Raw genomic sequence first — 27084 nt, forward strand, 5'->3', positions numbered from 1 at the left:
AATTTACTCTCTCTGAGTCTCAAACCCTGGTCCTTCAAAATGAAAGTGCGGTCCGCTACCACTAGACCAAACTGGCATTGAAACAATAAGCCAAATTATTTTATTAAATTCAATTCGAACGTATTTTTAAATTTTGAATGCTTTTTCCCTCAAACCTGGGCATATATGGATAAAACCCTTCAACAGTATTCATATCTAATTGCCTACTTTCAAATAGAAAATGTTTTATCTTCTTTCTTGACATCACTTGCACAAAGCCTCCATGAGACTGTAAGAGATACTTCATGGTGATATCAGGTTGCCTCAGGGATCCCATTTTTTATTTGAATTCAATTATCTATGCTTTCATTAAACAGCCATAGTTGACATTAACATAAAATAATTTTTACAAATTTTCTTTCCTCAAATTGTAATCTGCATTGTTATCTCCTATTTATCTCAACAGATTTTAATGATTTACTTCAGTTTTATACAGTTATAAGAAGTGATTTACCTTTAATGGAGAAAAGTGTATTTGAGTAATGTAAAGGAACTCTTACTTGATTCATTTCATTAGATAAATCTAAGGAAATGTAATGCTGTATTCATATAAGGATACATTAGTAATGATTTTTTAAATGAATTAAACGCTCTCATGAGTAGGTAGATCTGTGTATGAAACTAAGAACTGGTTTATGGTCTCTATCCTAATCATTATGTTTTTTGGTAGTTTCATTGTTCAAGGAAGGAGTTATTGTTGTTTATTAACAATTTTCTTTGCTTTCAAAAGCTTTTTATGCAACGGAATTTACCCTTGATCAATGTTATGTTGTCAGGTTCTTATGTTTTACAATGACAGTATAATTTTTTTTCAAAATTTGAGTTTTTTAATATTTCTTTACTGTAACTATCACTTGAGACGCGTGAATATAGCAAAAGTGATATGGATGCGATGTGCGCAAATAAATGCGAGATAGATGAGGTGACTGAACTTTAATAACATTTTTACGCAAATTTGCCCTTTAGACTGGAAAATTCATACATTATTTTCCAAGTGCAGTTTGAATGCTCTTCCGACACTCACTGCTTAAAACATGTGAGTCTCTTGTCAGCTGCTAGTTGGCTGGGACTCTACATGGCCGCGAACTGCAAGTGGGCACAGGCAAGCAACACCTGCGCCATTATATGTCTTGTTCCTTAATTTATTATTATTTTACAGCATAATTAATTAAAATATTCTGTATTTTGTCATATGACTGGTTTTCCCTACATTTTATCGTTATAAAACTCATTATGAAAATAAATAATAGACACTACAAAATGCGATAAACTGTTATTGAAAGTGCAATAAAATAAAAATGACAGTGCCATTTTCACGCGATGTCAGTTTTAAGTATAATAATAGCATAATGACTATTTGAAGAATATCCTGTTTTTAAAATAGTTTAGGAGATGATTTTTTTGCTTTCAAATTGTATTAATTTGGTCATTGGTAAATGAAATAAATAGAGTTTAGAACATATGGTGAACTGACCTAGAAAAGTAGTACTCTTAAGTAGTAGGTAATATTTTAGATGCGGCATAAAATCTAGCAAAATCATTATTTATGAATTTATTTTACATGTAAACAAAAAATTGTAGTAATTGGTTGCACAAAAGTAGTTTTACCAAACTTTTTACCAGTCGAGTTCATCAAAATTGAAGCAAATATAAAACACGTTATTATAATATTACAACATTTAATCAAGTATCTAACAAACTAAACGACCTTAATTTTTGTTCCCTTATAACTATATGCAAGAGTTAATGAATTGTTAGGTAAACGTATTCCACATCAGTGAGACTATTAAAGACACAATAGTTAAAAATAGAGAATTTGGTGTTTTTTGGTGGAACACAGAGATCCATATTCACCAGACCCAGCTTTTCCTGAAATTAAAAAGTCAAAAATCAAAACGAACTGTAAAAAAATTAACAATTAACCTTCTGAATTTTACAAATAATTGCGTATTTTACAACCTGAAATGCTACAAATCTTAACCTCAACTCTGCACTAAATAATAATAATTTATTTGCACGGTAGGGAACTGAAAATAAGTAGTTACACATATTTTATTTAAAAAACATCATTTAATTCAGTTTTAAACAAAAAAATTAGCTTTGGTTACTGCACATTGCTTTTAAGAAAAGAAACTTCGAGAACGACGTTAGCGAGTTCTAGTGTGAAACATGTGCCTGCTTCTCCTTAACAAGTTTTTTTAAGTTAGGCGTAATTTTAGACACACAAACAAAAACATCGTTTACAACATCCAATCGATTTCTTTCTTTGGTTTTTATGTTGATCAGCGTAGAAAACCCCAACTCACAGAGGTACGATGTTGCAAAAGGCGTGAGGATTCTTAATGCTGCTGTAGTCAAACTCGGATACTCGGTTCTTCTATCTAGCCAGAACTTGTCGACATCTTTGGCACTGAAGGACAGCTGCAAAGTCTTGTCACAGGACAGCTCGATGAGTTTGTCGTGGAGTTGCGGGTTAAGACCCGCCTGACCAACAGTCAGTTCGTTGAAGGGGTTGAGCACCCACCTGGAACCGGCGTGATCGTCATCAGGGATGTAGCCTATGATCTGTTCTCGTAGACCCTTCAAGTGTGCAACTGTCAATTTTGACAGGTTGTCTACGTCGGGGAAGTCTTCATCATCCTTATTAAGTGTAGCAAGGAATTCGTGTGTTAATTCAAAACTTTCTTAATTGTTCTTCTCAGCACGGGAAGTCAAGGCTGCCTCGTACCTCTTCTTCTTCCTTGTAGGGAGACATTCAAATCGTTGAGATGTTGAAAGATGTCTGCCAAGTAGGCAAGCTTTAATAGCCATTCACTCTTATCAAAGATACTGGCTAGGTTTTCGTTTGCAACTTTAAAAAATATCTTAAGTTCAGAGCGCAAAGCGAATACCCGGGAAAACACCTTACCTCTTGACAACCACCTTGCTTCTGTGTGCAGTAACAGGCATTTGTATTCTGCTCCCATTTCTTCACACAACTGTGGGAACAGTCGACTCTGCAATGGCCTACTTTTCACAAAATTCACCGATTTAACGGTATCATTTAATACTTCTTTTAACTCGGTCGGCATGTCCTTTGAAGCCAATGCCTGACGGTGCAGGAAACAATGGACCCAGATAGCGTTAGGCATAATAGTAGCTAGCCGCGTCACGAAACCACTCTTTTTCCCAGTCAGAGCTTTGGCACCATCACTACAAATCAAAACGCACTTTTTCCAATCAATGTTATACAAAGCGGTTGCAGATACGAAATGTTTAAACATTTCTTCGCCAGTTGCATGGTCAGGCAAGGGTTTGCAAAACAAAATATCCTCCTCCACGTTCTCACCATTCTCAAAACGAACAAAACACACAAATTGTGCTAAACTTGACACATCTGTTGACTCGTCTATTTGAATTGAAATAAACTCACATTTCTGCAATTTTTCCTTCAACTGGACTTTGATGTCATCAGCCATTTCAGTGATGCGCCTCCCCACTGAATTGTTCGACAGTGGGACGTTGGACAGTTTCCTAGCTGTCTCCGGGCCAACCATTGTTGAAACCATGTCTTGAGCAGCCGGTAAAATTAGGTCTTCCGCAATGGTGTGCGGCTTGCCAAAGATGCTACCAACCCATTTTTACTCACATTACTGGCACTCAACTGGGACACTGAGTTTTTCTGGCTATCTAAAACTGTTAATTTGCGTTCAAAAAAGTCCACTGGTTTGTTTTTTACGTTCGGATGTTTAGTCTCCAGGTGACGAATCATCTTGGAAGGTTTCATACTCTCAGCCGATAGCGACTCACTGCACATAACACACTGCGGCCGATTTCCGAGTACCGTAAATCCGTACTTAATATATGACTCGTTGTATTTCCTTAACTTCGCCTTCTTCGGCTCATCCTCGTGATGAGAAGCCGAAGGACCCGCACGCACAACGAATTTATCCATAACTACTGTATTGTTATTATTAACAATAAACACTGCGCGATCGACAACAGTTCACTCGTGACAATCCCCTACTCCACTACTACTCGTGCGCAGGCACAGCGACGTGGAGCGAACTCTCTCGCCCCTTCACTGAACTAATCGCGGCGCCCGACGCGACAGGGTGGCACAGCGCTGGCGTGGTAGCAGCGGTGTAGTAGTACCAGATTTTAATAGCGCTTAGAATGATGTGTGGGCTATTATTTTTAAATAAAGGTAGGCAGTTTTTGTTTACAGTCTACATAGACTACGAGTGAGTATTTTATTTCCAAAACGCAAAATTTAAGTTTGTTTAATATTAACACTCCGGGAGTGGCGCACCTTTTTGTAACTTGGCTAGTGGCGCGCGGTCTGTGAGACCGCAAATTTTGTACAGGATTTATTGAAGTAGTTTATTGTTTTTCATCATTATTTATTTTTCTAGAGGTTTTGTTTATCCATTTTTTCACTATTTAGATTGCTTTTTAGTTAAAATTATTTTTCTTTTTGAAGAAAATAAAAACAAATTCAATCATCCGCGAAAAGTGAAATGCATAAATTTTTTAAGCGATAATAATATTTAATATTTTTAATAAAATCATTGTATAATTCTCAGTAAAACATAATACAGACTCAAGCATACACAGTGTTACAAAAAAATTCAGCTTTACATCTTTCAATAATTTGGTTAGACATACAGGCACTAATATGTAAATTTATCCAACCATTGAATAAATTGACAGCTATATTTTTACAAGTACAAATGAAAAAAATACAAATACAAAATATTTTGGAAGGACAAATTATTTCAATATACTACTTTTTTGTATCAAATCCGACTACGTGGGATATGCATTAACTTTCACTCGTGAATGTCGTCAGAATTTATGTTCCCTATCACACAGTTATTACAAACAGAGTTTATATGCTCAAGGCACATGAATTTTCTGCATAAGTGGCATGCGTATCGAGTCTTTCTATTTTTGGAACGGTCGCAGAAACTACAACGTCCAGAAACTCGGAGTGCTGACACTGAATCCTGCTCAGGAGGAATTTTCAGCATGGTTTGTATTCGTAGTCGTATAAGTTTTGGAATATTTAGGCATGCCTGTCGATAACGAAGTTGATTGTCCATAAGTTTATAGGCCAATTCTTCAATATATACCCTTCTCAAAATATTTTTATTGCTGTTAGCCTCAAATATAATCTGTGAGTTTATGGTAGCCACATTTAGAAGAGTGTAAAAAATCACAACTGGCCAACGATTTGTGTTTCTTTGACAGTTATATGAACTGCACATTTTATCTACAATGTCAACTCCTATTTTTCCTCGGTTGTAATCCATGATAATGGCTGGCTTATTTGTTTTTGAATCTATTTTTTATCATGGTGAATACTTGACAACAAAAGAACTGCCTTATTCCGTTTGGGAACATAGGAAACCAGAGTAATTTCATTATGAAAACCAAACAATGAAGAATGCACTGCGCGATCTCGAGAATTGAGAAACTCAACAGGAACCTGTCTTTTGTTTTTCCGCAATGTTCCAATCATTGTTGTCTTATGTTCAGAGAGCATAGTAGTCATCAATTCAAAACTGGTAAACCAATTATCTGTTACTACATTTCTGCCTGAACCTAAGATGCAATTACAAAGACGAGGAACCAAATCAATAGGTTTGTTGCTGCATCTGTATGGCCCTTCAGGTTGTGTGCCGACGTAAACCTCCATGTTCATCACATAAAAAGTTTCAGCGCATGCAGCTGCTTCTATTTTGATGCCGTATTTATTTGGTTTACTTGGGATAAACTGCCTAAAACGACATTTTCCCCTAAATGCTGGGAGCATCTCATCCACTGTGACCGTTGGTGAAACTGTAAAACCCATCTGGCATTTGGAAACAAAATTATCAAACACTTGCCTGATTGGAGAGAGCTTGTCAGATTTGAGTCTATCTACTCTCGTTGTTTTGTCATCAAATCGAAGGCATCGAAGCAGAAATCTAAATCTGAATTCACTAGTGAGGAGTCTACAAACTTCAATAGAGGATCCATTGGTTTTGAACAAATCTTTGGCGTTCATGCGACTACATTTTCTAATCCCACATAGAAGTAGCAAACCAATCAATCCTTCTATTTCGCATGCATTTGTTTCATAGGCATATCTCTCTCTCTTGTAGTTACTTTTTATAGACCTTATGTGCTGATTGGTACATTTTACAATTATTTCAATGATTTCATTGCTTACAAAATACCTCCAGCATTCCTCGACGGTTTTCAAGTTTCGAGTTTCTGGTGTGACTGATGGCATTGTAGTTCTGATTATGTCACACTTTCTTGCTCGAGAAAGGAGTGGAGGGTCGCCTCTCCAAGGTGTGCCATTCTTTCCCTTGTACTGCTGGCCTTGAGTCCCGTCGTCGTTTGATGCTTCGTGGCCATCCAGATCAGAATCGCTGAATTCCTGCTCTGTGTCTGTAACATCGTCGTGGGTATCAACATGATCCTCCTCATTTTCATCTGCCGAATCATCACCTTCCTCTTCAACTTCCTCTAAATATCGCTGGATCCTTCTCTCCGCTTTCTCGTAATTCATCCCTACTTGAGAACAATCAACGTGGAATATATTATTTTTCTCATTGTAAATCCTGTTACATGGGCATGAGAATACAAGCAAATGAGATTGAGAACTAATTCAAAATACCTGCAATATTTTGGACGCCTTCCAAAAAACAGGTTATGTGGGTATCCGAGACAGCAGCGCATTCATGCAAAGTTTACAAGGTTCAGCGTAGAATTTACTCCCTTCCACTCAACACTGTAAGTTATCAAAAAACGTTTAAAATATAAAATGTATAATTCTAAACCTCATCAAGACACAATAATAAAAAAATTCTAATAGTGAAGGTAATTTACCAGCAGAATGATGGGCGACACAGCAAAAGTCAATTCAGCGGGTACCTGATGAGGGTGCTACTCTCGTGTAGCGTGTGTATTCAATGAAAACCCACCGTGGAATGACTAGCAAGCCTCGAACAGCGCACAGAAGAACACATGACTGCCGTAATCAAATGGATACAAAGTAATGAAACGGAGAAAGAGCACTATGGCAATTACGGCGTCAGGCAGTCGAAGAATGCCATAAGAAGTGGCGCGGGTCTCTGAGACCGCAACTATGTTTTATGCTCGAAGTACATTTTAGGCTAAATCTCTCTAACCAACAGGAAAGAAGTTCCCAAGATAGACAAAGTAACGAAAGGATATCCACATTTGTTTTCTAACAAAAAAGTTGTAGACCGTAAAGCAGGTGCGCGGTCTCAGAGACCGCGCGCCACTCCCGGAGTGTTCGAAAACAGCTCCGATATTTTTTGTTTACATCGGGATCGCGGCCAGAAGGGTCATTCCCAAAAAGGGTCGTTGTACCAAAAAGTTTGGGAACCGCTGCTTTAGAGCATCCCTTGTATGTATTTTTAACGAGGTGAGTGTTTTTTAATTGTTACTTTTTCGGCAGAGTTTTGAAGGAGAAGGGGCAGCTGATGACAATTCGGGGTCTACTGTGGAGACTAAGGGCTGCATTCAAGATGCGATTGAAAACAATTCACAGCCCACTTGCTCAGCCCAAACCACGGAAATATACCTTCCTGTGCCAGACTCGGTACTGCCCAGGGTCAATGAGTTGGTAAGTTATGTTCTAGTACACAGTGAAACCTGATTTGAACCACCTTCATTTGTACAAACTCTTCTGTTCTATAAGGAAGAGGGTGTCTCTGTCTTAAATATAAGTATATTTACGGGAAGTTACTCACAGCTATGCAACCGTCAGTTGAGGACTTTTTCAGTTGTAACGCATGAGGCAGAAAGCTGAACCACACTAATATTTTTCAGTCAATATCACTTGTACAGGGAAAATATTCTGGTAGAAATTGCATACATCTGATGGAGTAGACTTGTTGATGACTGAGTGAAATGTCTGTTCAAGCCATTTGTCTTGGTTATAACTGGGCTGTGTCTCATCCTTGCCCTCATTTTGTTTTAAGCTATCTTCCTCCTTTATTTCAAGGAAGGATCCAGCTTTAACTGTTGTGGCACCTCTTTACAAGCCTGGGTAAAGAAAAGATGAAGAAAATTCAATGTACAGTGGAACCTCGATCTATCGTTCCAGCTGTTTTACCTCTGCTCCAAGTGGCCAAAACTCATTCAAACCACATTCCCTTTGTGATTTAACCCCCCTTCCCTAGTTGAACGTTGATATTCTGGAGTTTGATCTGTGAGTGGCAAGAATCTCATGATTACATCGGCCAACTTGGTTGGCTGCAAGTAAAAGGGGAGCTTTTATAATCAAACGAGTTTATTATTGCTTCGCTTTTATTGAGTGATACAGATAATTCTCTTCTAGTTTCCTGTGAAAGAGGAGACCGAAGATCAGCTCAGTAAAGGGAATTATCCTCCGCTGTACGCATCAGATCCAGCAGGAATTTCAACTGATGCCTCCAATCCATTGGCCAGTGATGACCTGGTGAGTGTTCTCTTGCCTTGTACAGTACTGTTTTTACCCTTTTTTGAATTAACGTAGTTGTGTTTTTCTACGGCACAATGTCATTCCTTTATGGGATATTCCCAGCACTTCGAAGTAGAAACGTAAAGCATTCTCCCTCACTTTATCAATAATGACCAACTATAGGATAAATTTCATGAATGAATCATTTAAACTGAATGATTCATTGTAATGAACAGTTTTTCTGTTTTTTGTTAAACTAACTGCTAACATTTGTTACTGAGCAAGTGAGTGCACTTTCATCACATCACAGAGAAGTCGTTATTTTTATTATCATACAAACACAGTTTATACTTCCAATCACCACAGAGCAGAAGGGGGGTAAAGAATTGAGAGTTGTGCTGAGTACTGTTGAATTTGGTACTCTCTAACAGAATGACCATGACATTATTACTGCTCTTGAAATTAGAGAATCAGCATAATGTCCATGGAAATTTTCTCTATATCTTATTATATTTCCTTCAGAACCGGCAACAACACACTATAGTAAATGGGTCACGTTCTTTGATGGCACGGGTTACATCTGGAGTCCCGCAAGGGAGTGTCCTCGGACCTCTACTGTTTGCTTCATACATAGCTGATCTGGTTAACATTGTCTCCTCCGCCAATTCTAAAATATTATTATACACAGATGACTGCAAAATTTTTAAACAGATTGATTCCCCGAGAGACTGCCTTGCTCTGCAGAAGGCTCTTGATGCCATAGACCAATGGTCTGAGATTTGAAATCTGAAAATGAATCCAGCCGAGTCTACAATCCTACCATTCAACGCACGAAAGTCAATCCTGAGTATAAATTACGGATTATCTGGGCATCAAATTGCTTCAGTTATTTCTCAGAAGGATTTAGGGGTTATTTTTGACTCTAAGTTGCTCTTGCGTGAGCACATTAAATCCATTTCCACCTGCACTATGTCTTTGGTGGGTATGATGTATTGCCACATTTAGGTGTTGGATTTAATTTCTCTAGGCACCTTCTTCCTTTTCTGTGCCTCTCCAGTCCTAGAATACTGCAGCAAATTCTGGTCTTTGGCCCCACCTTCTTGATTAAAGCTTCTACAACGCCCTTTGAATTTTTTACTTTCTATTGTCCGCTTCCGCCACTTGCCTTTTCGTAACTTCTCCCTCAATAAGATTAGATCCCCTCTTGGCATTGCTACTTTAGCTGATCGCCATATCCTCAATGACCAGAGACTCTTCTTAAATATCATTAATGGCAAGTACAGATCATCTGACCTTTCTTTTTTTCTGCTTCGTGTTCCTTCGTGCACGACGAGGTCGAGTGACCTATTTCATTGTTTCACCCCCTGCCTTTCTGTCTCTAAATGTTCTTTTCTATTCAGACTTCCTTCTTCCATTGACTTCTATGACAAATGTGTTCCAAATTTTTATCCTTTTTTTCATCTCTCATCCATCTTGCACCATCACTATCATAATTTTCCCCCTATTCCTCACACCACCCGTTGAAATTTACTATTTCTTGTTATTTATTTGTAAATACTGTTGAATATGGTTTTTGTTCATTATTGGTTACATTGCTTAGTGTTATAAAATTGTTTCTCCTGTTTTTGTAGTCCTCTGTAATTGGCCTCGTGCTGTTTTTGGACTGGATTATATAAATAAATATATCATGATGCAGCTGCTAGCCAGATCCCAAAAAATAACTCATTCCTTATGAGAGGTTGATGCTCACAGGATTGAGATTGTTTCATATTTGTATTTTTTGCTGGAAGTGAACAGGAATTTATAACAAGGACTATGGATTTGTCCTGCTTTACCATTTTTTGAATGGGGTGTTGTACATTAGCAGTGCAAGTTGATTGCCAAAAGACATCAACTGTAAGTGACATGAACTGATTTTCATTTACTTAAACTCAATTTTCTGCTGCTGTTGCTCATAGTCTCTAAACCCATCCACTATAAATTTAATATATGTATATATTTTGCTTATTCTTAGATTTTTATAATTTTTTTAGAAATCAGTGCTCTTTGCTCTGCTCCTTTTTTAAAATAAGTTATAACGAAAGAGGAATTCCACAATTTTAAGAGCTACTCACTCTCAAGATTATCCCAATAAAGATGTGCCTTCGTCTTACCAAAGATTTCATTAGATTGTATTGAAGGAATGAGAACTTAATTGGCCAAGTGTTGTTGGTTGATTAAGTAAATCTATTTTCTAAAAAGAGGACAGAATAGTTCATCAGGGATTAATTGTTTACTGCAGAAATCCTATAATTCAAGCTTCATTCATGATCACTTATGCTTGTGCACAAATAGATTAAAATGTGTATCAAAGTGTGTTCCTCTTTCCAATAGAGTGATCCAGTAACTTACAAGTGCTCTTCTGTTAAAAATGATGAGATTAGTGATGATGAAGAAGGATATGTGGTGAATGATTGCACTGGTGGTACCTCAACCAAACAGCTGCATCAAGACTCTTCTAATCAGGTAATACTATTTATGAACTATTTATTGTCTGTGGAACTTGAATTGCATATGGACTATATTGCCATCATAAATCCACTTTCCTAAAATTTGATTCATAGAGTTCTCAACTCTTGTCTAACATCTGCTTCTTTTCTCATGTGTATGTTCTTTTTTGTCTATCATTAATATCCTGGCCTATAAAAAACATTCACCGCCATTTTTTCTCTTCTTTTAGTCCACCTGTCCTTCTCTTTGTCTGTTGATTGTTCTTATAAGGTTGTCATATCTCATGATAGGGCAGATTAAGTTAGGGTTTTTAGAAGACATCTTTTCTCCCATTCTTTGTGATGCATGCTTGTTACTTTGTGAAATTTTTTATTGTCAAAATTCTTTGGGAGCAACACATTTCCAAAGCTTCCACTTTCTGACTTTTCTGCGGCTGTCAAATATGAAACCTTGCTACCATTTATAAATGTGTTCCATAGGTAGTGTCTAATGAATTGTTTCCTTACTTCTGTATTTTTATTCTCAGCTTTGAGCGAATTTTTATTTTTTGAGGAATGCTTTCTGAGCCTGTACTATTCTACTATATCATTCTCGCTTCATCCATCACTGGATTTTATGCTTCCTGTAGCATAACATGTCAAACGCTTTTCTAGGTTATGAGAGGTGAAATTGAGATAGTGATGAAACCATGGTCAGTAGTGGAGATATACTTTAGAGTGGTTAAGTTATCATTTGCTGTTTATACTTATCTTGGATATATTGCATTTAAACCCTAAACAATTTCACATCCTTGAAAGCACTGTCGTGTACCTTTTGAGCAAATATATCTTAAAGGATTCAGTTATTTCTGGTAAAACTAATGACGTTCCACTTCAATATACATTATAAAAATTTTATTTAGTCCTTGGAAGTAAAAGCACTATAAGTACCTCAAGTTGGGTAAAATTAACCTTCATGTTTTCCCATTGAAGTTAAGCATGTTTTGTCTTATAATGAGTTCATGTGCAGATAACTTTTTCATTAACTTGGAATTGCCTCCCATTATACCTAGTCTGAGTAACTTGATTTTTATTGGTCAAAATATTTGATATACTGACTTGTAAACCAAAACAAGGCTATGAGGAGTGAAAATGACATAGTGATGAAATAATGGTCAGTAGTGGAGTTATACTTTAAAGTGGTGAAGTTATCATTTGTTGTTTATTTATTTAAAAACACCTCAAGTACCTCAAGTTGGGTAAAATTAGCCTTCATATATTCCCATTTAAGTTAAGCATCTTTTGTCCTATAAGGAGTCCATATATGGATAACTTTTTTCATTTACTGCTATTGCCTCCCATATATCTAGTCTGAGTAACTAATTTTTATGAGTAAAAATGTTTGATATACTCATTTATAAACGAAAACGATGGAAATTATTCTCCTTTATTGACCATATTAATTTTCCATGAATGTGTGTCATTACATTTTTGCTCTGAATTCTCAAGCAAATTTCTCCCATAAAATAGGTTTCTAGTACGAATAGTATTACGTCTGGAGTTAAACATTTCCAGAAATCATTGCCCTGAGGATCGCTAAGTGGCTTTTGAAGGGATTTTGCAATGCAAATAAGAGGTTTTAAGTCTGTATTAAATTGGTAAATTTAATTAACATAAGCATAAACATTAAATTTCGGTCATTATTTACTTTGAGGATGCTTGGAGAGTAGCATGAAGAATGTATCCATCTGGAATGAACTTTAATTTTATTTGTAAGACAAATTCTCAAAAGTATTTCTTTTCTTTGTATCTCAACCATGTATGATGATGATTTGGCATTATGTTGCAGCCCATTACCTTAACTGCTTCCCAAGGGGGAAAGGTGGAAGGTGAGGACACAGGAGCCATGGTGGTAGACCTGGAGGGGATGCTGATTGGGGCAAAGAAGGAACCACCTCTGGAAGAGAATGACCAGGTATGTAATGAATTCTTGTTATGGAAATAAATTAACCCTTCTTTTGCCACCATGCCGATATATCGGCTCTCTCTGTTTGAGCGAAAACTGCCTGGGGCCGATTTATTGGCCCGAATCATTTCATTTCTCTTTTGTGATTGTGGCCTTTTCCTTGGCTGTTATTTTTGTAAACCTCCATAATTTATCTATGGTTATTAGATGTAATTATATTTTAGGAAAAGGGTGGTTTCCTATTATTTTTTTATTGCCTAAATCGAAAGGTTATTACGCCAGGAGTACGTATTTCATGCTTGTAGATTTTTATATGACCATATCTATTTTTTGCGATTAACTGAAAAGTGAAAATTTTCAAGCATGCAAAAACCTTATGGGTAAGTATGAATGCTGGGAAAAACTCCGCGTGATGTCATTCTGCTTCCCGCTGCCGCAAGCGGGGTGACCTTGGGGCGAGGCTCTGAGAGCTGATACGTTCCAGGATACTAGCAGGTAGCTGAGTAACATGCTAGCTGGTAGTGCTTGGCTTAAATAAGGATTAGTAGTACCTTATCAAACAAAGAAAACTTTCCGACCTTAGCCAGTTTTAATAGGTGATTATTAGGAGATGTTTCCCTGGGCTCTGCATTGGTAATCTCAGGCGATGTAAAACTCCTATCCTCTTGTGTAGAAACTAGGTCCCTGTGACTTCACTTGTAGTGGCGTCACATGGGCACCGATCTGGCCTTTTTCAAACAAGGATAAAATTGACCCTTGCCATTCGTCTAAACAGCTATTTCTAAAACCAAATGATTTGTATATTATGAATACACAAATGGTGGGTAATGAAATGCAATCAATGCCTTTCGTTTTCTTTGGGGTTGGAAATTACCATATTGGGAAAAAAGTCTAGGCATATTAAATAAAATTAAATAGGCAAAATATTTTTAAATTTGAAATGTTACTAATTCCGAAAAATTGCCTTGGCAGTCTTTGTACATCCCACTTGGAATGGGCTGGCGGTAAAAGGGTTAACGGATGAAGGAGATTATAGGTAAAAATCTTATCATTAATAATTGTAAATGATAAGACGCTTTGCTTTCTGCACAGCTTTAAAGGTAACCTACTCGATTCAAAGTTAATAATTACTCAAACAAGTTTTCTTATCTTAAAATAAGCTGTCTTTCCTTTTTATGTTGTACATAAGTGTAGTAGTTTTCTTGTCTTATACTTTACTATGTAAAATCCTGGGACTGATAAACTAAACCTTATTAGCCCTTCTGTGGGCATGTGGGGCACCTTGGTGGCCGATAATGTATTATGCATATGCTGTCATTCATGTGATGCCATAAAATACCTATGATATTCAGAATCTACCTATCATATGGGTGTCAAATGCTTCACACAGATGCTTGTTAGTAACCGGCACATTTTAGCATTAAATAGTGCACAAAAGGAAGTCGGCATGTATGAACCTCGAGCAAACAGTGTTGGCCATGTTAAAGCTGTTTTTATTGGTACTTTGGCTAGTTGCCTACTTTCATGCCTCCACTGCAAGGGAGACGCGTGGGGGTGCGAGCGACTTGAAGTGTTAGCTTTACTAGAGACCACCCTCAACTCGTTTCCGTGCAGTGTACTGTCCGCCTTCAATGTAGGAGCGTATATTCCCAGTGGTGATGTTTATTGAAAGTACAGTGACTTTTCTTGAGGATTTCTTCTCTTTTGGCTAGGCTTAGGCACTGGTGTTAACAGGCAGGGTAAACCATTTGATTCAAACTTTGTAATGACTGAATGAAGTATTCTTATCTCAAAAGAAACCGTTTTTATTCCTATTTATTTTTTAAATATGTGTTGAAGTTTACTTGCCTTATATTTTACTTAAGTATATCCTAGTACTAAATAATCATGTCTCATTAAGGAAATCAAGTCTCAGATTCAAATCAAACTCTTAATGTTGTAATATGTCGGAAGCTGTCCATGAATCACCCCAATATGGGGTTACATTACCCATGGTTTGATTAAGGAATGCAGTTCATCATTTAAAGGTCTATTTTATTCCCTAATGAATGGTCTCCCTTCATGTAGGAGCGATATTCCAGCCAGATAGTGTGACTTCTACCTGAAACTTCGAGGTTCAATTTAACATGCTGCACTTTTCATGTTACAAATGCCAGCTGTTCATCATTATCTCAATGATTTTCACTGAAAAATGTTGTTTTCTTTGTGGATATTGTTTTCTGCAAAGCTGCAACATCAGATTTTATCCCATTTTTTGTCACGGATACCTAACTTCTAATATGTTATTTTGGTTCTGTCATTGCCAAATAAACTTTGATTCTTTTATTTTACTTATGAAAATTAAATGGTATCAATTGCAGAGTTAACTATTATAATAATTACAATAATAATAATGTGTACCACCCTGAAACAGTGCTTGAAAACGTTGCATTTAAAATCTATTACGATCTGCCTATTCAAACAGATAAAACTATAGTTAATAATAGACCAGATATAGTGTTGATTTACAAGAAATATAGAACTTGCTACATAGTTGGTATTGCTGTTCCACTGTCGCATAACATCGAAAAGACAATTACAGGAAAAATTAACAAGTACCAAGAATTGGCAATAGAAATAAAAAGAATATGGAATATGGAACAGGTTTATATAGGTCCAATTGTCATCTCAGCCACCGGTATCATTCCAAAACATATACAAAATAGTTTCAAAATACTCAACCTCCATCCAAATACATACATCAAACTGCAAAAGGCTGAAATAATTTCAACCTGTTATATCACGAGAAAATTTCTCAACCCAATTCAACAGTAAAGAGTTACCTTGGTGAGACCCCATGCTCTTAACACTAAAGCTACTCTGTGAAAACTGAAGAAAATTAAAGAACATAATAATAATAATTTTTATTAGCCCTGTTGATCCAAGAAAAGGGCAAGTCAAGAATACAAAATACTACAAACTCACAATATGTACACACAATTAAGGTCATATACAGAAGATTGGAGAAGTAAAATAGTACATTTTAAGCAAATATCAATCAGTACAAACTCACTATAAAAAAAAACAATTATTTTACAAGTACAAATTCACGTATACACACACAATCCAAAACTCTATCGATTGAAATACTCATTCACAGTGTAAAAGGTTCCATCAATCAAAAAACCTTTTAGCAGTTTTTTGAATTGCATTAAAGAATTACTTTCCTTAATATCTTTTGGTAGAGAATTGAAAAACAACACACCAGCATACACTGGGATTTTGGCATGTAGAGAGAGGTTATGAGAGATCACTCTAAAGTCTTTATTATATCTTGTGTTGCGATTGTGAATGTCGTTGTTTACTAGCAGCTTGAGGGACATGTGCTGTTCTTTTACGTATAAAATTGAGGAGTAGATATAAATGCAAGTGAGGGTCATGAGGTTCAGCTCCTTAAAAAGGATTCTGCAGCTACTGCATTTTCCAACACCTGCCAATATCCTCACGGCCCATTTCTGTAATCGAAACAATCTCAGGGTGTGTTGTGAGTGACCCCATACAGCAATGCTATATTTGAGCCTGCTATAGATATAAGCATAATAGATTGATAAAGCTGTCTCCATACTGGAGATAGGAACAAGCCATCTTAGCAGGTAGCACTCTGAGGTTAACTTGGAACAAATGGTGTCTATATGCAGATCCCATTGCAAGCAACCATCCACCAACTCTCCTAAAAATTTATTGTATGTAGATCCAGATAGAATTTTACCATTTAGTTTAAACAATGGGCTTAGCTGTATTTTTTTTGGGTGAGGGTGAAATTGTATGAACATAGATTTTTTTCTCGTTCAGAAGAACATTATTAATTTCACACTACCTAGTCATTGAGCTGATGGCATGCTGAACTCCAGTATATGATTCATTATTCAACTTTAAGAGGTGATTGGTATCATCTGCATACATAATGAGGTCACCAGAGTTGAAGTATGAGGGAAGGTCATTAATATAGAGAAGAAAAAGAAATGGACCTAAGGTAGACCCTTGTGGGACGCCTTTTGAAATTAAGGGCTTTCCAGAGGAAACATTTAAGTTTACCAATAGCTTATGCTTTGTTAGGTAAGATTCAATCCAATGATTTGCTTTTCCAGATATACCATACTTATTTAATTTTTTGAGTAGAATGTCATGATCAACACAATTGAAGGCCTTCCTTAAATCTCAGAATATCCCTAGGACATCAGCCTGATTATGTAATGCTTGTTGTATTTTATCTATGAAACTATATATGGCATATTCAGTACTCTTGCCTTTAAGGAAACCAAATTGAGAACTGCTGATAATATGGAATCTTTTCATAAAAGGAGAAATTCTATAATAATAATATAGAAATAGATAATTATTAATATTACAATGCTGCTGTAACTTAAATAAAATGTTGAACTTCAATGTTGAAAGAAATGCAAAAATATATTAATCTGTGAGTGTGTTTTTAAAATATGTTCTATCTGAGTTCGTTTTTAACATATGTTCGGCATGGTTTCCAATTATGCCCAATGTATGTTATTAACATATACCATCATTCTCCCAAAATATTTTCAGCATACCCTGGTGAAAATCCCTATGGCTAATCGTTTTTCTATAGTAGTTTGACAATGGGAAATGTTTGTTTCTTTATGAAATTTTAATGTTCCTACTGGAAAATTTTATACTTCTATAGGAACTTAAAATTTTCCTATAGGAACAAAATAAATATTTTGTTAAATCATTGTTTTTAAATATTTCCTTCATTTTTATAAAGGAAAATAATGGTTTTCATATTCCCCGTCGGGGTAATATGCTTGGCTATTGCTACTTCTCATTACCCGTATCATCAGTGCGCTGCACACCCAAGGAAACCAAACCCACACTATTGTGTACAGTGGCATAGTCAGGAATTTCGTTTGGGGGGGGTCCAAAACCAGGTGGGAAAAGTTTTGAAAAACAGGATAGTAAGTATTGGAATTCAACTTATTCAAACACTTTCCATAATGGAAAAAACTTCAATATTCAAGGAAATATTTTTTAAATTCATTATTTTTCAATATTTTGATTTCTATTATGAAGGAAAATGATTGTGTTTTTATAATTTGGTGGGGGCGGAGGGTCCAAACCCTTCGGACCCCACCCCTGGCTACGCCACTGAATATGTATATTATTGTTTTCCTTAAGGAAATTTTAAAGATTAGTTGTGTAGCCCGTCTATCTTTGCTTTCAAAGACTGCTTACGTTGTTGTACGGAACTCAATACTCTTTAGCAGGTGAAAGTAGCTAAGGAGACTGTTTCAGGATATGTTTTCTTCAGTTATAAATTCCCAAGGAAGGGTAAACGAAGGATTTTTCTCTCCTTCCCTTACCCTTAATGGTGGGTAGAGGAAGGGTTGACGGATGGTAAGGGAAGGAGTTCCAAGGAAGGGTACACGAAGGATTTTTCTCTCCTTCCCTTACCCTTAATGGTGGGTAGAGGAAAGGTTGGCGGATGGTAAGGGAAGGAGTTCCAAGGAAGGGTACACGAAGGATTTTACTATCCTTCCCTTACCCTTAATTGTGGGTAGAGGAAGGGTTGACGGATGGTAAGGGAAGGAGTTCCAAGGAAGGGTACACAAAGGATTTTTCTCTCCTTCCCTTACCCTTAATGGTGGGTAGAGGAAAGGTTGACGGATGGTAAGGGAAGGAGTTCCAAGGAAGGGTACACGAAGGACTTTACTATCCTTCCCTTACCCTTAATGGTGGGTAGAGGAAGGGTTGACGGATGGTAAGGAAAGGAGTTCCAAGGAAGGGTACTTGAAGGATTTTTCTCTCCTTCTCTTACCCTTAATGGTGGGTAGAGGAAGGGTACATGGATGGTAAGGGAAGGAGTTCCAAGGAAGGGTACACGAAGGATGTTTCTCTCCTTCCCTTACCCTTAATGGTGGGTAGAGGAAAGGTTGACGGATGGTAAGGGAAGGAGTTCCAAGGAAGGGTACACGAAGGACTTTACTATCCTTCCCTTACCCTTAATGGTGGGTAGAGGAAGGGTTGACGGATGGTAAGGAAAGGAGTTCCAAGGAAGGGTACACGAAGGATTTTTCTCTCCTTCCCTTACCCTTAATGGTGGGTAGAGGAAGGGTACATGGATGGTAAGGGAAGGAGTTCCAAGGAAGGGTACACGAAGGATTTTTACATCCTTCCCTTACCCTTAATGGTGGGTAGGGCGTGGGTTGTGCAAGGGTAACTACCCACCATGAAGGATGCCACCCTTCCTGTACCCACCATGGTGGAGTTTATTTTTGTCAGGGTACCAGCTAAGATGTGCACTGAATGTGATGTGCACTGTTTATTTGATTCTAAAGTGATGGTGAAATGCCATATTTTATCAATTGAGATGATTAACCTATGTTACAGTCTTTACAATCGTGGCTTGCCATATCATATCTGGTATTTTTAGGGGTTGTTCAGGAAAGTTTTTTTATGTAAAAGCGATACTGGGTATTTTAAAAATTATGATAAAATTTTAGGTATGTTTTTTTAACCTACCCATATATTTTTTCAGATATGTAATTTTGCTAGGTGTTTACCTTTTCAGGAAAGGATTTTTTTAATATTTCTTTGTGCAGGGAATTGATTGGTATTCCAATTTGTAAGAAAATTTTGTTTAATGAATTTTGAGTGTTAAGTAAGAAGTTATCTTTTGAGCTCAGAATGGAATGAATTTGATGTTTTAGATTTTTTGTTTTACTTTCAAATTTATGCAGATTTCTTTGACAAAGAACGTTTTCTCATAAATGTAGAATTCAAATAGAATGCTAACTGTATTTACTTTTCTGAGTGATGTAACTTGAAAATTAAACAATATCCTTAATTATAAAGGTTTTGTCCACCTATTAATGTGGAGCTGTTAGAGTTTCTTAGATTCTTATTAATATTCTTTGTTGTGACGTACACTTTCCAGTGCCTTGGCTGTTTTGGCATTGTTCTCTTGCTCGTTGAAATTGGTCCAAAGTATCTCTAATTGCTGTGTCTTCTATGATGGTGTGTGACTTTGAATATTTTTTCCTTCTCTTTACCGCTTTTCTTAAACTCTTCCATCCAGGATCAGGCTGCTTATTTCATACTTTTCCTCCTCAGAAAGTGGCCAACATATGAGATATACCTCATCTTTCCCAGAGTTCATTTTTGAGCACATATAAGCAAGAGAATAGAAATCAAAATAGAAATGAGTCAAAAACATACGCTACATGAAAGGTTCACATTTTAAGGCGCTATTATTGAAAACTTTTATTTTCTGCTTTCATTGACCCAATGATGTTGTGATACGGCCACTATGGGAACTCAGAATACCAAGTATCTTCCTGCCTAATTTGGATTAGCGGCTATTTAGCTTTTGAGTTATTGATTAAGAGACACATGTCAATTTTTTTGTGAATGCTTGGATATCTCATTGAAAATCCTATTTCATCAATATTAGGAGTGTGCTCCTTTTGTTGACATTGAAGGTGGTGAGTTTATCATAGTACTTTCTCCACAGAGTATCCAAGGGGATGAGGCAGCAGATGACGAGTTAGGGTCTTCTGTTGACACAAAAGACTTCATTCAAGATGAGATACAAGGCAACTCTCATCTCACTTCCTCAGTCCAAACGACTGAAATATACATTCCTGTGTCTGACTCCCAACAATCCAGAGATAATATGCTGGTAAGTTATATTCTCATCCACAATGAAACCCTGGTTATATGACCTTATTTTGTAGATATTTACTAGGTTGCATGACGAAATTGCTTTAGCCCGGTGTAACTGAATGCATTTCTACAGGAATCACCCTTGCTTGTGTGACTAGGGAGACCAGATGCCATGTGGTGAAAAAAGAGGGCAGCGCCCTATTAAAAAAGAAATAAGAGGAAAAGTAGGCTGCTTAAAAAATAACGTCAGTTTAATAAGTTGGATCAAATTAATTAATTTGCTGTATGAATTTATATATTTTTCTGTGGATCTAATTTTCTCAAGCAGCGTATCTATTTGTATCAGCTAGCTAGCCATGTACACATTCAATGCAGACGCGATTTTCTTGAAAGTGATAAGAATTGGTTTGAATTTTGGTATATATTTTTCTGTGGATCTAATTTTCTTAAGCAATTTATGTATTTGAATCATCTAGTTAGATATTAACACATTCAAAGCGGATGTAATTTTTATGATTATCATTGGAATTGGTCGATAAATAATAAAGAAATAGAGGGAGTTTTCCACAACATACCTTCCGTTCAAACACTGCTATTTACAAATGGCTCACACGGTTTGAAAGAGGGGTCCTTGCTGAAGGTCGTACACACGATCGAAACACTCGGGAGTGGATATTAATTACGTACGGATGCAGATAAAGGACTTCTGGCCTGACTGGTAGAGCAAGTCAATTGACATGCTCCTCGCTGACTGTGATTGAAATGATATGAGAAGAAAATAGGCATTTTGAAAAATAGTGGAATTATAATAATTTAGATTAATAAAAATTGATTAGACTTATGATTTTACATATTTTTCATGGACCTAATGTTCTCAAGCAATTTTAGCATTTTTTACAGTTACCAAGGTAGCTGTTAACAGATTTCCTATTCACATCATCAATATTTTCAATGAAAAGGATAATTTCCCAATCTTAAAAAATCCACCTGTATACCAGACAAATATCCTAAATGTACCCACTGGCAGGTGTTATATGAATTAAATGCCCATTGGCTCAACCCAATATCTGGTGAGAAAGGGTTAAAAAGAAAGGATGAATTGAGGAAAAGCAGGACACTTGAAACATAATTGCGAATTCATAATTTAGAAAAAAGAAATTATTAGCGCTGTGATTTTGTTTTTGGATCTAACTTTTTCAGTCAATTTTTGCATTTTTGACAGTGTTCTGTTTTTAAATTTTTACTAAGGAAATGTTTATTTTGTTTCTCTTGGTGGTCCACTAGGATGAAATTTGAGAAAATACCGTTTCTGCAGTTGTATTTTGCCATGGTAGGCTGAATAAATATGTAGAAAATTAGATAAGTTCTCAGTTGATATTTACAGAACAATATGTATAACATAATTTTCGAAAAGGACATTTCTCAATTCTTAAAAAATCAACCCAATCTGTGAAATTTTGAAAAATTTAGGTCATGTCCAAAATGGCATGTAAAGATTGATCCAAACGTCTGCTCACCGTATGTTGACCATCAGTTACACAACGAGGCAAAAAGTCTGACTGCCCTAATTTACCTAGATATATATACGTCGATCTAAGCTTTAATACACCACCATTCTTGTGAGAGAAATGTCACACATCCCATGGAGGAGTCCAATGGTGAACTGTCTCAATTCTCCTTTCTAGCCTGTTGTCTTTGCTACAGTTTAGCTGAATCTCAAGATTGCTCTCTTTTTCTTCAACCAATCGTCCTGCTTGACGCCAACATAAGAAGAAGCCAGAACCCTCATATAACATTTTTATAAGCAAGCAAATTACAATAAAGAACCAAATTCAACTTATTCATTTATTAATTGAATCTAAAAAAGATAACAATACAAATGTGGCATTTTTTAGCATTCCCCCAAAAATTTCTGGTCCCCCCCAGAATTTCCTCCATATTCCTCCAAATTTCCTCCGAACTTATCCGCAGAACTTCTCTCGCTAAGGACTTTTCACACCAAGGTTTTTCGCGCAAAGGCCCTTCCGCAAAGGCCCTGTCTCGCAAAATCCTGTCTCCGGAAACGACCCCGAAACAGCACCGAACCAGCCTACCTGCAATGCAAGACTTATATAGGACTACTGCGGAGGAATATTACTCATTGGGAAGCAAGGGGAAATCGGTGCTAAATCCCAATCATGCAGTTCGGAGTGAGAAGTAAAACCATAGTCCTATCACAACTCTCAGTCCTAACACACTCTCTCCCTCCAACACCTCACCCCACCATGTCTCTCCCCTCTTTGTGCTCCAATGAATATCCCTCTGATTCGACTGATGTCTCCAACCCAGCAGTTTGAGGGGAAAATTCTGACTGGCATGCTGTTCACTACAACCTAGGGATGATGTTTTGTGGAGCAGCCTGTCAACAGGGGCAGTGACGCAGCGGATTGAACATCGGCCTGATTACCCCTCCGCTCCTTGGAAAAACCCCTCCCCTCAATCCTGTCTCGCCGTGCAATAGCCAAGTCTCTTCTGCTTGGGCGCTGGTGGTGAATGGATGGCTAGTGGGACATTGGCCGATTTTAGAAAAATTATACTGCTGGTATTTAGTTTGGTAATGTTTCCCATGGGATCAATAGGTATCATCGTTGTTTTCTGTAATAATTCTGATTTTGAATACTCTACTTCGAGTAGATATTGAACGAAAATACTCGTTAATTATTTTTTGCAATTATTCTTGTGTGCTTTTCTTGTTTCTGGAGTTTTTCCCTGAACCAGTTTGTGACCGACGGCTGGAGTTTCCTTATGTCTGGGCTTACGTGAACAATCTAACAGATTTAACGACATAATGCCATAATGTAAACATGAATGAAACATGTTTCCAATATGTAGAGTGAACATGTCTCTCTCAACAAAAGGCACTTTTACAAGGTCCCTTCAACTCTCGCAGTTTCCTTTGCATTGTGAGAGTGCTCATGCCTCAACCAAAGAAACCCTAGCAAATTACTTTCATCCATTGCATCGGCTTCTTCTTAGCTGAGTGCTTGTAATGGGTTTCCGGTGTAGATGCTGGGGTTGGTCACTACTATGAATTCTTCCTTTCCAGTAAACCAACACAGTATTTATTTTTCTTGCCTCTTTATCCATAAGTTACAGCCATAAGAGACTTTTTTCATGTTTTAGGATTGAAGCTGTAAGGCTCGCTTTACCTGTTCTGTAGCAGAATCTGTGAGCGAAGGTGCAGGCAAAATTGCATTGTGTATAGAAGTGAAATGGTAGAACACATGCGAGAATTGGTGGGTGTGAGATGGCAAAATAGCCCCTGTTCTAATTTCGTTCTTCCATTTTTGCAATTCCGAGCCATTTTAGAAATAAAAGCCATTCTAATCTGAACAATTCTGTGCCCCGATTAATCGGCTATAAAAGATTTTGGATGTTTGCAATCTTGAATCACTAGCATTTTTCTGCCATTTTGCCATGTCAACTATAAAGATGCCCATAGATGTAAAACAGCCAGCAAACAAATCAGTTAATGATCCAGAATGTGGAAATCTTACTGCTGGAATGGAATATGCTTCTTTCGAGTCACTAAATTTCCTTAACATGACGTTTTTTGTAACATATCTATAGTTTTTGATGAGGGATACCTGTAGTAGATTCAAATATTTGATGAAAAGAATATCTGATGTGCTCATAAAACGGAAAAAAATTATTGGTGTTATTGTTTTGAAATTGTTTAATAACTCTCTTTAGGAGATAATGTCATCATAGACTTCTTGAAATTCTATCTCAAAATGGATTCACAGATAATGCTGGTCTTACTTCTCTCCTTTGCAAATAATGAGAAAACACTAATCCCTCTGCCCCTATTGTTGTGCCGTGGACATTTTTAATTTAACATATAATGCATCATAAACTGCAATATAAATCATAGATCTACAGGATGGAATAATGTCTGAGTTGGAAGGTGAAGAATTAACCCACTTCTACTGTGGCTTGCACATTGAGAAGCATTCCACACCAAGTTGCGCAGAGTAAACTGGTCATGTCTGCCATTTCATTTTAGGTTTTCACTAAAGTCTTGTGCAAACATGATTTCAGCCAGCTTGAGTGGTCTCAGGCGAAAGAGGAGATTTTATTAATAAACGCTAGTCCCAACTTCGTTTGAGCACTTAATTTTTTTTACCTGTAAACGGCTGGTGTCCTAACACCCCCTGCCACACGCCTTTTAGGCGGCTTGCGGGGTATTATGTAGATGTAGATGTATTTATAACTATTAACATTTTTTACCCCATTGATTGGCACCCAGCGTTATCTTCCAGTTAACTGTGAAAGAGGAGAAGGAAGACCCTCTCAGTGAAGGTAATTATCCTGAGATGTACACACTGGATCCAACTGCAATTTCAAGTAATGCTTTGGACCCATTGGCAACTGTGGACTTGGTAAGTTCGCATTTGTTTTGTTGACTGAATTTGTGTAGTAGCACATTTGTGCTATTTCACAAATTCAGTCCTCCATGTATTATTCCAATATCATTTACTGTAATGACAATACCTTTTCCCTTCCTTTATCAAAGATGGAATAGGAATATATTCGCAATATTTCCTCCATGGAATATTCCTTTATCAGTTGCCATGAAAGCAAAACCTTTACCATAACTTTGTCTTATGTGAATAAGTAAACTTGAGTTGTGCCATAAGTCTTCATTAGAACTTTCACAGTTAGTCGTGTTAGTTAAAGATATGCTTCTGGGCTATGATACCTTGCAAATTTTTGGGTGGCCCCAACGTTTCCTGGCCGATTCTGGTTTCTTTTTCTAGGGGGATTAAGGGAATCAAAATTCCCAAAAGTTTAGGCCCATTTGCCCAAAAGTTTTTTCAACTAACATAGACGTGTCATTCTTGAAGAAATCATTTAAAATGAATGGTTCCTTGCACTGAACAGAATGGGGGCATACAGCTAATCTGATCACTCACCTTTGCTCATTGAGCAATTGAGGGCTCTGACGTCATGACATTTCCCATTTGTGTGAGCAAGGAAACACCATCCTCTCTTCCAATCACCACAAAACAGAAGGATGGATTATCACCTTAAGTCCTAAGATATCTTTGGGGCAACTCTCCAGTCTGCCAACTTCTTTATTGGGACGTATTTCTTCTCTTTTACATCTTTTATAACTTTTACTATTCTTCCAGCAGTCCGTCTACAGCTGTTTTTATCAGGCCATCATGTCTCATTATGCGGTCAACTACTGGTGGACTAGTTCCAAATGAGAAAACTTTTCATGGTGAATGATTATTCCTGTTGTGTTGGTTCTGGCTGGCTGTATTGCCACATAATCAGGTGATGCAGTTTCTAGCCCAATCTACAAAAAATGAGTTGCTCCCAAAAAAGAATTTACATAAGGCATATTGTAACTGTTGCAGATGTGGATGTGGTGAGAACTGACTGGAGTAAATGATAAGGGGGACTCAGGATTTGTCCTTTACCATCTTTGGAAAGGGTATAAGATGTTTGCAAACCAGGGTGGTTGTTGAGAGGCATCAATTTCTTTCTGTAAGCTGATTTTAATGGAGCTTGCTATGTATTCAACTTTGATTTAAATAAATTCACCTTTAATGGATGAAATAAACTTTTTCACACTTTGTCTGCACATGTTGACAAAAATTCTTGGTTGCCAATGAATATGTCATAAGACCATGATTTCACTAATTATTGCTGATAAATTTGTTGTTCCTTTTTAGGAAGGGTTTCCTATGGCTAATTGAAAAGGCAGAGTATCTTAATGGGCCATATTTTGTTAGTCGATGAATTTCTCCTGTCTTCCTCTCTGAGGTCAGAACAGCTTTTCAGGGAATTTTATAACTATGCATACACCCTATATTTGTTGTTTTGGTCGTGATCTTTTTGCTTCTAATACCAATTGGTGCAAACGTATCAATGAAGTGTTAATTCTTTTTTTTCTCAGAGTGGAATCAGAACATGTGGGTCCCCTTCTGTAAAAGCAGATCAGTTCAGTGATGATGGAGGGGGATATGCACACAATGAAAGCAGTAATGGGGACACAAATGACCTCATGTCTGTAGTCTCTGATCAGGTAATCATAATAACAATAATAATAATAACAATATTTTAATTGGTCCAGTGATATGTTTGGAGAAATATAAGACATGTCAAGGAGTATATAAGATACAAAAACAGTACTAATGAGGAAAGAAACAATTTTTTATACGAAGAAATCGTCATAATTATGGATATAGTTTTTTGCACAAACAATCGCATTATACATGAAAACAAAGGGGTGATGTAATATAGTTAATTTTTGAAGTGGAGGGTGGCATGCTGTATAAGCAGACATTCAGACGAGAGATGGGGAGAGAGAGCACGAAACATTCACTTGTTTCTTTTAGGGGCACACTACTTTGCCAATGACCAGTTGCACGAGAAGGGAAATAAGGAAATTGGGGCGTATAAGCTTACTCATTCACTCGGTGGCGGGGATCTAGGCCAGAAGC

At 37.0% G+C, this 27084-nt stretch overlaps 2 protein-coding genes and 1 long non-coding RNA gene across 4 annotated transcripts in view; 1 reads left to right on the forward strand and 2 right to left on the reverse strand.

The window, feature by feature from the left end:
• Positions 1-3: 3 nt before the first annotated feature.
• On the reverse strand, positions 4-3575 carry LOC124173271 (zinc finger BED domain-containing protein 5-like). Its single transcript, XM_046552790.1, has 3 exons — positions 2948-3575; positions 2346-2654; positions 4-71 (listed from the first exon to the last, which is right to left on the reverse strand). The coding sequence occupies exons 1-3, from the start codon at positions 3573-3575 to the stop codon at positions 4-6; spliced, it is 1005 nt and encodes a 334-aa protein (XP_046408746.1).
• Positions 3576-6470: 2895 nt separating this feature from the next.
• On the reverse strand, positions 6471-7142 carry LOC124173042. 2 transcript variants are annotated; one of them, XR_006868356.1, is made up of 3 exons: positions 6901-7142; positions 6689-6802; positions 6471-6582 (listed from the first exon to the last, which is right to left on the reverse strand). It is a non-coding gene; the product is annotated as an uncharacterized LOC124173042 (long non-coding RNA). The 2 variants fall into 2 exon arrangements; XR_006868357.1 differs by having other exon boundaries at positions 6471-6585.
• Positions 7143-7628: 486 nt separating this feature from the next.
• The window catches only part of LOC124173272 (zinc finger protein 271-like), a 31166-nt gene continuing 11710 nt past the window's right edge, over positions 7629-27084 (forward strand). The window contains exons 1-7 of the mRNA XM_046552791.1: positions 7629-7663; positions 8381-8500; positions 10856-10987; positions 12800-12925; positions 20439-20606; positions 24892-25011; positions 26538-26666. Coding sequence (XP_046408747.1) covers positions 12857-12925; positions 20439-20606; positions 24892-25011; positions 26538-26666 — 486 coding nt within the window. The 5' untranslated portion in view covers positions 7629-7663; positions 8381-8500; positions 10856-10987; positions 12800-12856. The remainder of the gene's footprint in view (positions 7664-8380; positions 8501-10855; positions 10988-12799; positions 12926-20438; positions 20607-24891; positions 25012-26537; positions 26667-27084) is intronic.

This window comes from Ischnura elegans (genome assembly GCF_921293095.1).
Source record: "Ischnura elegans chromosome 13 unlocalized genomic scaffold, ioIscEleg1.1 SUPER_13_unloc_4, whole genome shotgun sequence".
NCBI lineage: Eukaryota > Metazoa > Arthropoda > Insecta > Odonata > Coenagrionidae > Ischnura > Ischnura elegans.